Raw genomic sequence first — 13,847 nt, 5'->3', positions numbered from 1 at the left:
TGTACTGTCAGGGAGTGTCCCAATACTATGGAATCACTTTGTCTGATAGCTAGTGCTGTGGCTGCAACTGACTTGAGGCACGCAGGCAGAGCCTGGGCTACAGGATCTAATGTGCTCGAAAAATAAGCACAGGGCTTGTATTGTCCTGCTTGATCTTGTGTGAGAACAGATAATGCTGTACCTTCACGTTCAGTGACGAAAAGTGTAAAAGGCTTACTGTAGTTCGGTGTAGCTAGGACTGGAGCTTGGCATAGAGCTTTCTTTAATTCATTAAAACTAAGTGTATGTTCAGATGTCCAAGGGAGGACAGTCGATACGGCTGCCTCCTGTGTCGTTAACTGTATCAGTGGCTTGGCTAGAAATGCATACTGAGGAATCCATTGTCGGCAATAAGAAGTGAGGCCGATAAAAGCACGTACCTCCTTCTGGGTCTTGGGCTGAGGAAGACTCGCTATTAACTGGATACGGTCAGGTGTCAACTGCCTACCCCTCTTGGACAGCAAGTGGCCTAAATAGATTACTTGCTGGACACAGAATTGGAGCTTTGAAGGGGACACCTTGTGCCCCGTCTCGGCTAAGAAATACAAGACTGTAAGGGACGCTCGCTCGCAAGCACGTTCAGAACGGGCTGTGATCAGTAGATCATCGACATACTGGAGCAGGGCAGTGTCAGTTGGCATGTGAATATTATCTAGTTGTCTCTTAAGTGCTTGACTGTAAATACTAGGACTTTCTGTGAAACCTTGAGGAGCTCGTGTGAACATATAGCTCCTTCCATTTAAACAGAATCCGTAAAGAAACTGGCTGTCTGGATGAATGGGGACACTGAAAAATGCGTTCTTGAGGTCTATGACTGTGAAAAATGAGGCTTCGGAATCAATGGCTGTCAATAGGGAAGAAATATCTGGGACAACTGGGTACTGGGGAATAATACATTTATTGAGTTCTCGAAGGTCAATCACTAATCGATATACTGGGGGTGCATTTGGATCAGTGCGTTTCATGACTGGAATGATCGGAGAATTACATACATTGGAGTCAGTTTCTACAACTACTCCTTGAGCGATGAGCTCGTCAATAATTTTGGATAAGGCTGCTACAGCCTCAGGTGGCAATCTGTACTGTCTGATTCGTGGTAACACTACACCTGGCTTGAGAGTCACACGATGGGGTGTGATTTGCATATAGCCTACATCAGTTGGACCTTGTGCCCATAAATGCTGTGGAACATTGGACAATCTTGGATCAAAATCTTGTAATACATAGTGACCCTTGAAGTCACGTAGGAACAAGCGTATTCCCTCTGGGGAGCAGCAAATAACTGCACCTAATTCTTTCAGTGTTTTAATGCCTAACAAATTTTCTGGGCATGACTTTGTAAGTAACAGATCAGTAGTGCGGGACAATGGACCTACTTCTAGAGTTACTGGCTTTGATATTTCGTTTACAATAGGTTTACCTGAAAATCCAAGGGAAACATTTCTTGAGCCTGAGAGCGGAGCCCCTGGAACTTCGGCGTGGCTAATGGTGGTCCTACTTGCCCCTGTATCAATCAGAAACTTTCTGTCTTTCCCTAATACTTGACTGTGTACATAGGGACCCTCTTGATCTACAGGTATCTCGATGAGAGGCAAGCCTACCTCCCTCTCTAGGCTGTTTCATGAATATGGCTGATACTCTGGATACTCGGACTGTGCACACTGGTACATCTGCTGTGTAACATGCTGTGTTGCAGCGATAGGCTGCGGTACTGTAACTGTCTGTGGTGCATTCTGTGGTAACTGGGAAGTCTGTGAAACTTGTTCTTGTCTAGGCGGACGTGGTCTTTCTTTAGTCTTACCGGTAGCTATGTTGTGTTTCAGAACTGCACACTCGTTTATATAATGACCTGGCTGTTTACAATAATTGCAGGTCCCTTTAACAGGAACTGCAGGATGACTGGCTTGATTCGGACCCCTCTTCTGACTGTCTTGTGGGACAGATTGTGCAACTAGTACTTTCATTTTCGTGTCTTTCATACGTTTTCTTTCATGATCCTGTTCTTCTCTGATTCTATTCTGGTGATATTGGAGCATCTGTAACATTTGGGACGGGGTATTAGCTTGCCAGGTACTTTCGACTTTCAAAACTCGATTCTTAACTTGGGGACTTGAATTCTCGACTAATTTAGTAACAAAGAGATGAGGGTATGACTCGCTACTTGTCTTGAGGCCACTGTTTATACTAAAGCATTTCTCAAATCTAGAATAAAAATCACTAATGTCTTCGTCTTGTTTCTGTTTACAGGCTGAGATTGCATCCCAGTCTTCCTTTTTAGTTGCTAATAATCTGGGCAAAACTTGCCCAGAAATACAATTGACTAAACACATTACTCAGTTTGATCTACTCAACTCTCATCAATCAGGCTTCCAAGCAAATCACAGTACTGAAACTGCTATGACTCACATAATCGACGACGCCCTCCAAATCCTAGATCATAACGGCACCTGCCTCCTCATCCTCCTTGATCTCTCCTCCGCATTTGACACCGTCAAACATGAGAACTTACTCGAACTATTAAACACAAGAATGGGCCTATCTGGAACTGTGCTCAAATGGTTTACGTCCTATCTGCATAACAGGTCGCAGAAATTCAAGAGCAACAACTTGATGTCCGCGCCAAGACCTGTATCGCTAGGCGTACCACAAGGATCCTCCCTATCCCCAACTTTGTTCAACTTAGTTATGGAACCTCTAACCACTTTGCTGCAAGAATCCAATGTACACTTCCACATGTATGCTGATGACACCCAACTTTATCTCAAACTACAATCACCCAAAGACATCACGCTCTTGAACTCAACGATCAGAAGCACTCAATCTTGGCTGGCCGCTAATCATCTCAAACTCAATGCCCTTAAAACAGAGTTCCTTCTGATCTCACCACCCGCGAAGATCACTACCGCACAAATGTGGCTTAAAGACCTCACAGCACTTAATGTTCAACCCACCATTGTGGACTCAGCAAAATCTTTGGGCATAACACTTGACACCAATCTCAGCATGCAGGAACACATCAACAAAGCAACTAAGGGAGCGAACTACCAAATCAACACCCTTAGGAAACTTAAACCTTTCCTTCCAGCCAAAGACTTCCAAACTGCGGTACATTCACTAGTCATACCTCGAATAGAATACGGCAGCACCGCACTCTGCGGTCTCCCCCGAGCTACTACGGCACCCTTAAGAGCCTCTTTAAACGCCGCAGCGAGACTTATCACTGGATCAAAAAAACACTCACACATTTCCCCTGACTTCAAATCCCTGAACTGGCTGCCGTTTGAAGCCAGAATACACCTGAAAATCGCTTGTTTGACGCACAAGGCTATCCACCTGAGCTCACCTAGATACCTCGCACAGAAGCTGACGATTTCTGGAGGCACCAGAAACACTAGAGGTACAAACAATCTTTTGCTAAAGCCTAAAAGATTCCGCAAGGAAAAAACCTATAAACGCTCCTTCTCGGGAATGGCTCCCAGGATTTGGAATTCGCTTCCCCCTGAAACCAGGCTGATCACATCCTTCATACTTTTCAAGAAAGAAGTAAAAGCGATCCTCATGGCTAAATACACTTGAACCACTACTGGAGATAAAACTACAAAGACTCGTTACTCATCTGTACTATTTGTTCGAACCCTTTGTATTTTTATTTTGACTCTGAATTTGATTTACTTCACTGTTTTATGATATAACTTCAATGTACTTCTAACATGATTGTTGTATCTGCGTATACATGCTCCCCTTCTCTGTAAAGCGCTCTGATATCTGCGAAGATCTTGTTCGCGCTATATAAAACTTTCAAAATAAAAAATAAAATAATTCAGGTAATTCTTTACATTTCTCTCCAAGACCGGTACCTGGTACTCGTGCCTTATCTTCAGCTTCTAGGACTGCCCAATCGATCTTTTTCTCTCCCACCTCCCATTCTTTTTCCTTGAGTTTTTCGTATACCCCTGCGGGCAACAGGACCTTTAACATTTTAATTATATCTGGATACGTGTATTCTCCCATACGGAGCATGTCTTTTAATTCTCTATGGAACCCTGCTGGATCTTTGTCATGACAGGGAATTAATTTCTTCATCTCTAAGAGTTCCATCTTTGTAATCGGGGTGTAAACAAACACTCGCTCTAGTTCGCCACCCGTTCCTCTAACTGGGTGGACTTCTCGTAACGGATTCTGTCTGTCTATGTAAAACGGTTTATTTTCTGGGGGTGAGACATGAACGAAATGCGGGTTTAAAAACGTTCTATATTTGTGGCGCTGTTCTAGAATGACACTAATTAAATCGGTACCTAGACCTTTCCATCTATACTGGAGTAACTCGTTCAGAACATCATGTAACGGACCTGGATCGGAATGCTGACCCTCATACAGAGTAATGAGGTGCTGGATCATATACATACCCACCAGTCGCTGCTCGGCTGGGGGCAGTTTCAGAAACATTTGTGCCACTATTTCGTCGGGAAAAGTGGTAGAATCAGTAATCCATCGGACTGCTGATCGGGCTAGTTCTTGTTCATGCATAGTACTTAACTCACTGTAACCGATTTGTGATTTCAGAATATGATCGGTAGCTTGAAATACTTGTTCTAGAGAACCTTGTTCTGGTGCTGGATGAGGAACAGTTTTCTTGTAATCTAGACGTGAATGTCGGTCGGAAAGTCTAGTTCTACCCACATACGCTATTCTGGTGGGATTCTCGTCGTCTACCTCTTCAGTAGAAGAGTCATTTTCTTTCTCGCTGACTTGTGCTTCTTTGCGTTTCTCGTGTAACCTTATTATTTCTTTACGAATTTTCTTGTACATACTCTCTATACTACTGATGGTCTTGTGCTTACCCTCGGCTATATTCTCACTCCACCTTGTCAGGATTCTCATTTCGGCCGGATCTTTGGAAGGGTAATCTTGTTCTCTTATTAAACAATTAATCAGAAATTTTAATAACATGAGCTGGATCTCAGCTTTCCTTTGAGACATGGCAACGCCAATACTTTCTGGATCATCCCCTGTACGGATGAAACGATATATTCTGTCTAGATCTTCTTTCATGTCCGGTAGGGTGTCCAAATACCTGGTCACCCGTCTTACACGGATGGAATATATAACTGTACTATCATCACCTGTAACTGGATCATAGCGGCATTCAGTAAGGGCTCGTCGGATTTCTGCAACGGACTTATACTTAGGCGTACGCTGTAACGCACGTTCATGTAACTCGACTGATGTTACACGTTGGTGTGGTGGCGGGGTACCAGGAGGACCTCCTCCTGCGGCCCCTAAACTGGAATTGTCGACTGATACTCTTCGTGCTGGTAGAGTGGGAAATTGTAATGTAGGCTGGACCGGGGGTACCGTAGCAGGTGCCCCGGTGACTGGAGGAGCAGGATTTACATTATTTACGGGAGCTGGCGGAACAGGATTTGCATATTCTGGGACTGTGTCGTCCAAATAGGACGAGATGAAAATATCAGCTGCGGTCGGTTTGTGACGTAGCTTGGTCGGAACCAACGGTGGCGGAAAATTGCTGGATGCCTCCGGGGTTGCTTTTGGCAAGCCCTCGGTGAGAAGAGGGTACATACCCTTAATGAGGGCATTCCTCTGTCTGTCTGACTGTTCGGTTTTAAAACGTTCACCTATCTCGATTAATTCCCTTTCTTGGGCTCGTTCTAAGGATTCTCTACTTAATTCTGACTTTCTGATTTCTTTTTCGGTTCTTTTATGAGATTCTTTGCACCATAACTCGATGGCATCTTTCTGTGACTGTCTGGCTTTCTTTTTCCATAATGCCTCTTCTACTCTCATGATGCACTCGGCATCCCACGTACCTGATACGGGCCATCTATACTTTTCCTCTAACTCTTTGGTGTATTCCACCCATAAATCTAGATACAATATGGCACTTATGCCATGCTTCTGATACATAAAATGACCTGGACTGTCCCTAGGCGGGACAGGAACTGCTGCTTCTATCAGACCTTTTCTGGTTTTTAACTGACGTAATTTAGAAAACAAGGGCATGACGGAACTGTAATCTAGACACAATACAATACACAATGAACACGATAATTACACCACATTCATACCACGACGTTAAAATACATGCAGAACATTTAGAATAACAGTTCGAACAGAATACTACCTGGAATACTGAAAACAGAATACACGAATTTTCTCGAGAACAGAACTGACTAGAACAGAACTAGATGCACTGCTGAAACAGTACGAAACTTACCGGTCTCATAAAGAGACACGTCAGGACCCGCATCCACCGAAGTGGACACTTCGTTTTGGGTCTGTGTACCACCAAAACCCACGGACCAGAGTTAATTAAATTGACCCTGTCTAGATACTACCCCAGCAACGGTACTCACCGGGCAGCAAGAACGGAAGGCCTCGGACTGGACTGGACTGCTTCGACGCCGGACGGACGAACTTCGGACTTCTGTTACGGGTGGGCCTCCGGATACCTCGGACCTTGGACTCTCGGCTTGGGCTCTGGTCGGGACTCGCCGCGTTCCTCCACCGCCTCGTCTGGATGCTGGACCGCCACCTCCGTCTCCTCCGTGGGCCTGAGGGATACTTGAAGCAGAAATATCTGCACGTGCACGGTATGGTTCCGTCACGGCTGCAGAGGGTCAGGGGGCCGGCGTGGCTTCACCGGCGCGTGGGGAAAGGGCAAGTCCCTATTCGGGCGCCATTATGTGGTATATAAATAAATAATACCGGATCTAGGTTTTACTGGACATAGCAATGACAGATAGCTCAATAAATAAGAGTCAAGATTCGAGGTAGTAGGAGTTTTGCAGGTTTAATACAGCATAAAGGACAGGAACAGGACAACCTGCACGGGAACAGAATGGCAGCTGCCGGGGGCAGGAAGGGAAGAGAGCTCTAACTTTTAATAACAATGTACAACATATATATACTAAAACAATAGCATTACAGTGAATACAGTAGGCGTAGCAGTGGGTGGAGCAGAAGGCGTGACGCGTAGCAGTCGCGAAAGATAAGAGTGAAAGTGGGTGTAACAGGGCGTATACATAGACATGTGATGCAAACGTAACAGAATATGTCATGAATGGGGCGGAAACATGGAGGGGGCTACCTAAGGAGCCGGGACCTCTGACCTAATGGTGCGCGCAAACTGGCAATGACGTGTTACTAGGAGGAGCTGGGGGCTATGAACTCTGTGCTAGGAGCAGAGACTGAAGTCTGGAGAGTCAGGGCAACATGTACCTAAACCCTATCTAGTATCTAATGTTTAGAGAACATGTTGATATAAACTAGAAGTCAGGAGGGGAAAGGCTAACAGACTCTAAGACTGGAGCATGCATTATTCTACATGTAGTGCGTGATGAAGAATATTAAATGACCATTAAATACAGTATTTCTCTTACATAGAGACGTAAAGGCTAGACAATGACGGAAACTATTGATGCGATTCAGTAGCTTAGGAATGCAGAGAAGGAGGGCTGGACTGATAACTAGAATCATAACATACTCTTGGCAGACTCGTAGGCAGAGCCAGGCTGAGCCGGGCACTATGAGGCAGGAAGTAAATGAAGGGTCGAGGATACAGGTGGGGGCCGTATAGCTCCTCAGCGAGGGTTCAAGAGACAGGAGCTGAATCTGGTGTCCGGGCCCTTTTGAGGCCTAGAAACGGGGACTTTACAATGAAATAACGTGCACACTGAGAAACGTGGCAACGTAGCTGTACATAGGCCTAAAACTCGTAGCTTTCACGAAGACTGGAAACTGGCATACCAGAGATGGACACAACTGTAATTGCATCTTTAATCAAACATGGGGAGTACATATGCATATTAATCATGCACACATAACATAAGATGGAGGGCACGTAGGGACACAGAACATGGCAAAATTTACTTTTCCACAATGCATTCATGAGCATGATTGCCTTCATTGATGGTTTGATCAGCATAGCTGACAGAAGGTCGTACCTGATCGATGCTGCTTTCATCTTGTACTTCACTACCCCTCAATCGTAGTGGTGAAGTCTCCACGAATGCCGTCATCAGGATAGGTAGCCGCTGGGGGCAGCACAATGCATGAGCCGTTACCGGACCCAACAAGGTTTCTGCGTCCAATGGCACATCCGATTGTAGTGTCAAACAGGTGTCCAACACGCATTCTTCGCCGCATAGCAAGCACCTTAATACAGGCATAACACAACGTTGCCACATTGGTCTAAATGAAAGAAACCAAGTCATGTTCAAGTCCCGTAGCCGTGCTAGTCCAAGGACTCTAGTTATGCGGTCCCGGTAGCCAATGGCTAGAATCGTTTCTTCCCTTGTCGCAGGTGTTTTGTCTGTGACATGGTTTGCCATAGCGAAATAACAGGATCAAAAATAGGATGCCTGCCACCAGTCCCAAAAGGAGAGGAAGTCCGCCAAAGATGGAATGGACAAAGTCTGGAAAGATACCCAGGATGGCTTTAAATGGGGTTAAGGCTCCCGAAAACACTGTCTTAAATACACTTGAGACACCACTGGTATCAGAAATGTTTAAGATTTCGTTCAGTAATTCTGCGAAATGTATGGGGGAATTAGTTGATAACAATGAATGAATCTATGCCGTTGTCCTTGCAACTTGGAGATCATACGTTTCTTTTGATGACGTTAGCCTGGTCGGCGTCTGTAGGAGCACTGTCTTCATTCTGCTTAAAGTATCAATTCGAATAGAAGCAATTTTCAAGTTGGGCCATAACCTTGCCTCCCTGTCTGGGGAATCGCTGGGAAACAATACCCGTTCACAGCACATGACCTTTGTAGTCACAGTTATGAGATAAGGTTTTCCGGGCAGCAAACTACAACATCTGCGATCTACTATTAGAATGTAACTCCCGTTCGAGAGTCTCCTAAAAAATGGTTCTATTTGTGTTGCAGGTGTGCCTAGCTGGTGACATTAAACGTTATTTGAGGTCCCTTCACAGGCTCCATGCAAACTAATACCCCGACACAGAAGTGTACCGCTTAATGACCTCGCGCAATTATTGCCACTAAGAAACACTTTCTGGCCTTTATTACTGACACAAGCATGTGTATAGGGTAAGTTCCATGTTGACTTAATGTACCCTTTACCCAACCTTTCATACTGGCCTGCCTGTATATATTTTTGGCAGTACTGAAACCTGAAAGTAGATATCGGAATATTTATTATCCCATGTATTATCCATTCAATGACAGGTCGTTCTGACATTGTCAATGGTAATCTTTCGAGTTTTTCAATGCTCAGGATTGTATAATCAGCACCCTTCTGCGCCATACTGATTTGTTTATCAGTAAGGTTAAAGATATTAAATAATGACGTTGTGTTGATTAAACGCCAAGGCACATAGCCTGAACGCAGGTTTTGTAACGTCCAGCCAAGCTGTACAATAGAACGCAATTGGGACTGACCGTGTTGTAACAACAGTAAGTTTTGCGATATTATATCGATTGCTGAAGACGCAATGCTGTCCAAAGAATATATTCTGGAAGACAGAGTCATTAACCTATTGTCCACAACAGAAAGCGATTTTTCCAAATGAATACGGTCAATTTCCCGTATTTTCTCTGCTGTCTCAATTTGAGCTTCTTTCCAGGCTTCGTTATAAGCTGCATATATAGAGGCCGCTATGAAACGTTTTTGACGCTGTTTGCGTGGTCCCATGATGAAATCACGCAAGTCAGCACCTTCTGTAAGTAAAGTTAGGTGTTGCTTAATTTCTGCCAGTGTGGATGTTTGTAGCCATTGAAGGCAGAGCTTGCCCACACTGTAAGTGGTTATTATCCCTGGATGTTGTCTTTGGGAATATCTAGGGTCTGGCCTGGTCAATGTGAACCCCTGTATTTTGTTCAGGAATCAGTCTTGACAGTTATTTGTATCTGTGGGCCAGATCAACCATTGTTTCCATTCAGGATGTGTTCTGTTTTGGTTTAATATATGGTTTACGTCTATCTCAACATCTATAGAGCTATTACTATTCACTGTTGGCTTTGGAATAGACGGTTTGTTTAAATCTTTGATTTTGGCTAAGCCAAGACAGGTAGTTTGTTGAATAGTGTCATTCAAAAATATAATTTGTTCTGGGATCATGCAGGCTCTAAACAATGATTCTATACCTTGTACTTGCCAATCTCTTGTACCCCAAACAGTTTTTGCTTCAATGTTATTGTTCCAGAAATCAAAACCAAATGTATTCATTTGCTCAAAAAATGAATCAGAATATATCAATTTTGTGTTTGTAAGCATGGTCTTTGTACCTGTCTTATTTGACAATTTGAAATACAATGTTTCTGCATTACTTGTGTTAAACCCTGAAAAGTATGAATATTTATCATAAAATGTTTTCGAGCTACCTTTTGGAGGAGTAGCACAATGTTCCCATTGGTTATAATTTAAAACATTTCTAGGTTGTGCAGATTTATGTAGATAATGGTTACCATAGTGGTTGTAGCAGAACATCTCATCATAGATAGACAAACCCTGCAAATAATCATGTTCTGTAAATTTAGCAGACATCACAAGATCAGACATCATATCATTAATACTTTCAAAGTCCCAATCATCAGCAAATGTGCTTGGTTTTACAAAGTCACTCAATGAGATCTTAAATTGGTGTAGATACTTCAGGATTTCAACCGGACCATAGATTTCATAATCAGTATTGTCCCATGCTACCCCGCCGGGGATAGGGTTGGCTGTAAGGTTGACTGAAGAAAGTTCTCTTTTCTCGACGTGTGAAGATGTGTGTGGTTTAAGGACCAAGTTGATTTTCTGGCTTGCTGTGTCCATTTTAGCATATTTTCCCTCAATGAAATGTCCCAAGCATAGTACCATGATGAACCAAAGTATGAGGACAAATGCACCTAAGGCCACCCAAAATTCAATCCATGGAGAAATCAGATAGGTTTCTTTCAGCTGTTGAAAAAGTTCCTTAGTTTTATCTTTAAAAGTTTTTATTGATGGCTGTTTCTTAGATTCACTCAGATCTTCAGAGAAATCATCGAAGTTGATGAAGTAGCCGGATGCCGTTCTGTCAATTGTTCCAATTGCTTCTGGATTACTTCTTGTTCTAGAAGTTTCATTTGTTACTTCATCGTAGGTTGGTGTGTCTCGACTAAATGTTTTTATTTGGGTTTTTAGAGGTTTAAGTTCCATTGCTTTGTTGCATAGTCCTTGTTGATTTACTGTAGAGTTTTCAAATGTTATTAGTCTCTCAGTTTGAACCTCTGTATTTGTAGCAAACGTTGGTGTTCTGCTACTTCTTGGGAGTCCACTTGGCCTACTATTTGTTATCGGCCACATGATTGTGGTTTTACCAGGTCGATGGATACAACTCTGTTCTCCTTTTTACCAGCAAGGGGCGGTAGTACTACTGATCTTGTCCCGTTGACAGACAGGACAGGAACTGCTTTTCTGTAGGAAGGCCCAAATTCCTTCTTTACCGCGATCTTCTCTCTGACTAGATCCCCGACTTTTGGAATCCAGACAGGCCTTGCTGGGACAGGTGGTTTTTCTTCAGTGGTTGTTGGCTGTTGTTTCAACTTTATGTTGCTCAGGTCTTTCCTTGTTTCATTTAAGTCCTGCAAAATAGCCAAACGATCTTTGATATCAAAGCTTTTGTCTTTAACCACTGAAGTCTGACTATCAAGATCTTGGATCATCATTCAAGTCCCAAACAATAGTTCGTACGGACTGAATCCCCTCAGAGAATCTCTTGGCAGGTTATTTAGACTACGTTGGACACTTATTAGATGTTTGACCCACCCAGCTCCTGAACCTAATACCTTTGCTGTTATAGATTGCTTTATGTCACGGTTTTTTCTTTCTATGATTCTGTTTCCCTCAGGATGAAATGGACAAGAGTACCGCAATGCAATGCCCATGCTGGTCATGGCCTCCTTATAAGCCCGAGAGCTAAAAGCAGGACCCTGGTCAGAATGTAGCATGCCAATTGCGTATGTGCCGATAAAGACTCGCAAATCTTTTATAACAGTTCTGGCGTCAGCCGGTCGCTGGGGCCACATCCATGTGAATCTCGTACATGAATCCACTGCGACCAAGATATATTTATAGTTACCATCCCTTTGTAAGGGACCACAGTAATCCAGATAAACACAGGCTAATGGTTTGTCTGAGATTAGAAGGGGCGTCTGCGCTGGTCGTCTCACTGTTGATACCTTCATTCTTTGACATATTTCACATTCTAGAACATAGTTCCTTGTCTGTCTTCTCATTTGAGGCCACCAGTATCTCTGCTTTAATAATGATACTGTGGCTGAAACGCCAGCATGTACAGAAGCAAGCCTTTCGTGTGCCGCTATGATGAGTCCTAACCTATGTTCCATGTTTGGAATTGCCCTATCCCCCCCCTCCAGGGATTCGAGCAAACGGAACATTATTTGCATCAGTTATGTATGAGTACTTTACTGGAAAGCCTTTCGGGAGTGTTTCTATCGCTTTTTTTACTGTTGCGCTGACAGCCTGTAATATTTCGCTGTCTATTTTTGTTTTTGACCGGGTGATGGCAGCTACGGAAGCCGTTTGTACAGCTGCCTTCGCGGCCTCATCAGCCAATTAATTCCCTGCAACGTGAACGCCATCACATTGATGACTCAGTGTATGGATCACGTGAGTCTTTTGTAGTTCTTTTTGCAAAAGAACTACTTGTTCCCAAAGAATTTTATGCTTGATTGTGCCTCCTTTTGCATCTTTAAAGCCGTTTTGAGCCCAGATCTGCAAGTATTTATTATAAGACTGGACGCAGTAATACGAATCACACACTATGAGTGTGGGGAATTCTCGATCGGTATTTTCAAGCGCCATTTTGAATGGTCGTAGTTCTGCTCTTTGAGCTGTGCAATCTCCTAGAGATTGCGTTTTAGTGACCAGTGGTTTAAATTTTCCTTCGTGCCAGCGACCTTTAACGATCGCGCACGCAGCACTGTAAGCTTGTTTACCCCCTACTGCGGGTTGTGCTGATCCGTCTGTAAATATTATACAGCCGTAATGTTCTAGAGGTAAAATTTCGGTTGGCAGAGGACATTCGAATTCATATTGGAGAAATTCTTGTGTTTTCAGGTTGGGATCAAATTCGTATACCACGTCTGTTGCTGCAAGAGAATTAGCCCATTGTATCCATCTTGGATGGAGTGCTTTAGCATTCGGAATGCTAGCCTTCGTTACCGTCTCCAGGGCTGGTATCGGTGTTACGATGATTATTCATTTACCTTGTGCTAAGGCTCTTTCTTTTGCTACAGCAGTCTGTACCGCGGTTAGAATTTTTTCCGTTGGGCTGAATTTCATTTCAGCTTTTGTGTACAAGTGTGATTTGTATGCAATTGGTACCTTTTCTCCCTCATTAGAGGTCAGGTATGTGAATCCGCATCTTCCTGGGATGACTCGAATCACAAGGTTGCGTGTGTTGTCACGTGTTTGTAATTTTGTTTTAATTAACATGTCTGTTTGTAAAGATCTCAAAATTTCTGTGTGTTTTTGAGTCCAATTGTTTCTTTTAAAATCTGGTTTTATTAGATCATAAAGGGGTTTGACCCTTTCTGCGTAATTTATAATGTAAGTTCTTCCGAAATTCAGGAAGCCTAGAATTGATTGTAGGTTTTTTAGTGTTCTAGGCGCTTGGATTACAGCACATTTCTCTAGGAAATTGTCAGCCAGGCTTTTGCCTTCACTTGATAGTTCATATCCTAAAAACAGGACTGTTAGATGGGCAATTCTTGACTTTTTAAAGTTGAATTTGTAACCCTCTGCTGCGAACCCAAGTTTATGGTGTTCACTCTCTT

At 43.4% G+C, this 13,847-nt stretch overlaps 1 protein-coding gene and 1 pseudogene across 1 annotated transcript; both read right to left on the bottom strand.

Annotated features, from left to right (window-relative positions):
- Nucleotides 1-1,658: 1,658 nt before the first annotated feature.
- Nucleotides 1,659-6,060, bottom strand: LOC147663302 (uncharacterized). The gene is made up of 2 exons (XM_086950545.1): nt 3,850-6,060; nt 1,659-2,342 (listed from the first exon to the last, which is right to left on the bottom strand). Exons 1-2 carry the CDS (start codon nt 6,058-6,060, stop codon nt 1,659-1,661), a joined length of 2,895 nt encoding a protein of 964 aa, XP_086806671.1.
- A 2,247-nt stretch (nt 6,061-8,307) lies between these two features.
- On the bottom strand, nt 8,308-11,352 carry LOC147663301 (uncharacterized; annotated as a pseudogene).
- Nucleotides 11,353-13,847: the final 2,495 nt, after the last annotated feature.

The sequence above is a fragment of the Lissotriton vulgaris genome, unplaced genomic scaffold (assembly GCF_964263255.1).
Source record: "Lissotriton vulgaris unplaced genomic scaffold, aLisVul1.2 SCAFFOLD_739, whole genome shotgun sequence".
Taxonomy (NCBI): domain Eukaryota; kingdom Metazoa; phylum Chordata; class Amphibia; order Caudata; family Salamandridae; genus Lissotriton; species Lissotriton vulgaris.
This window is presented reverse-complemented; position numbering and strand designations above follow the sequence as displayed.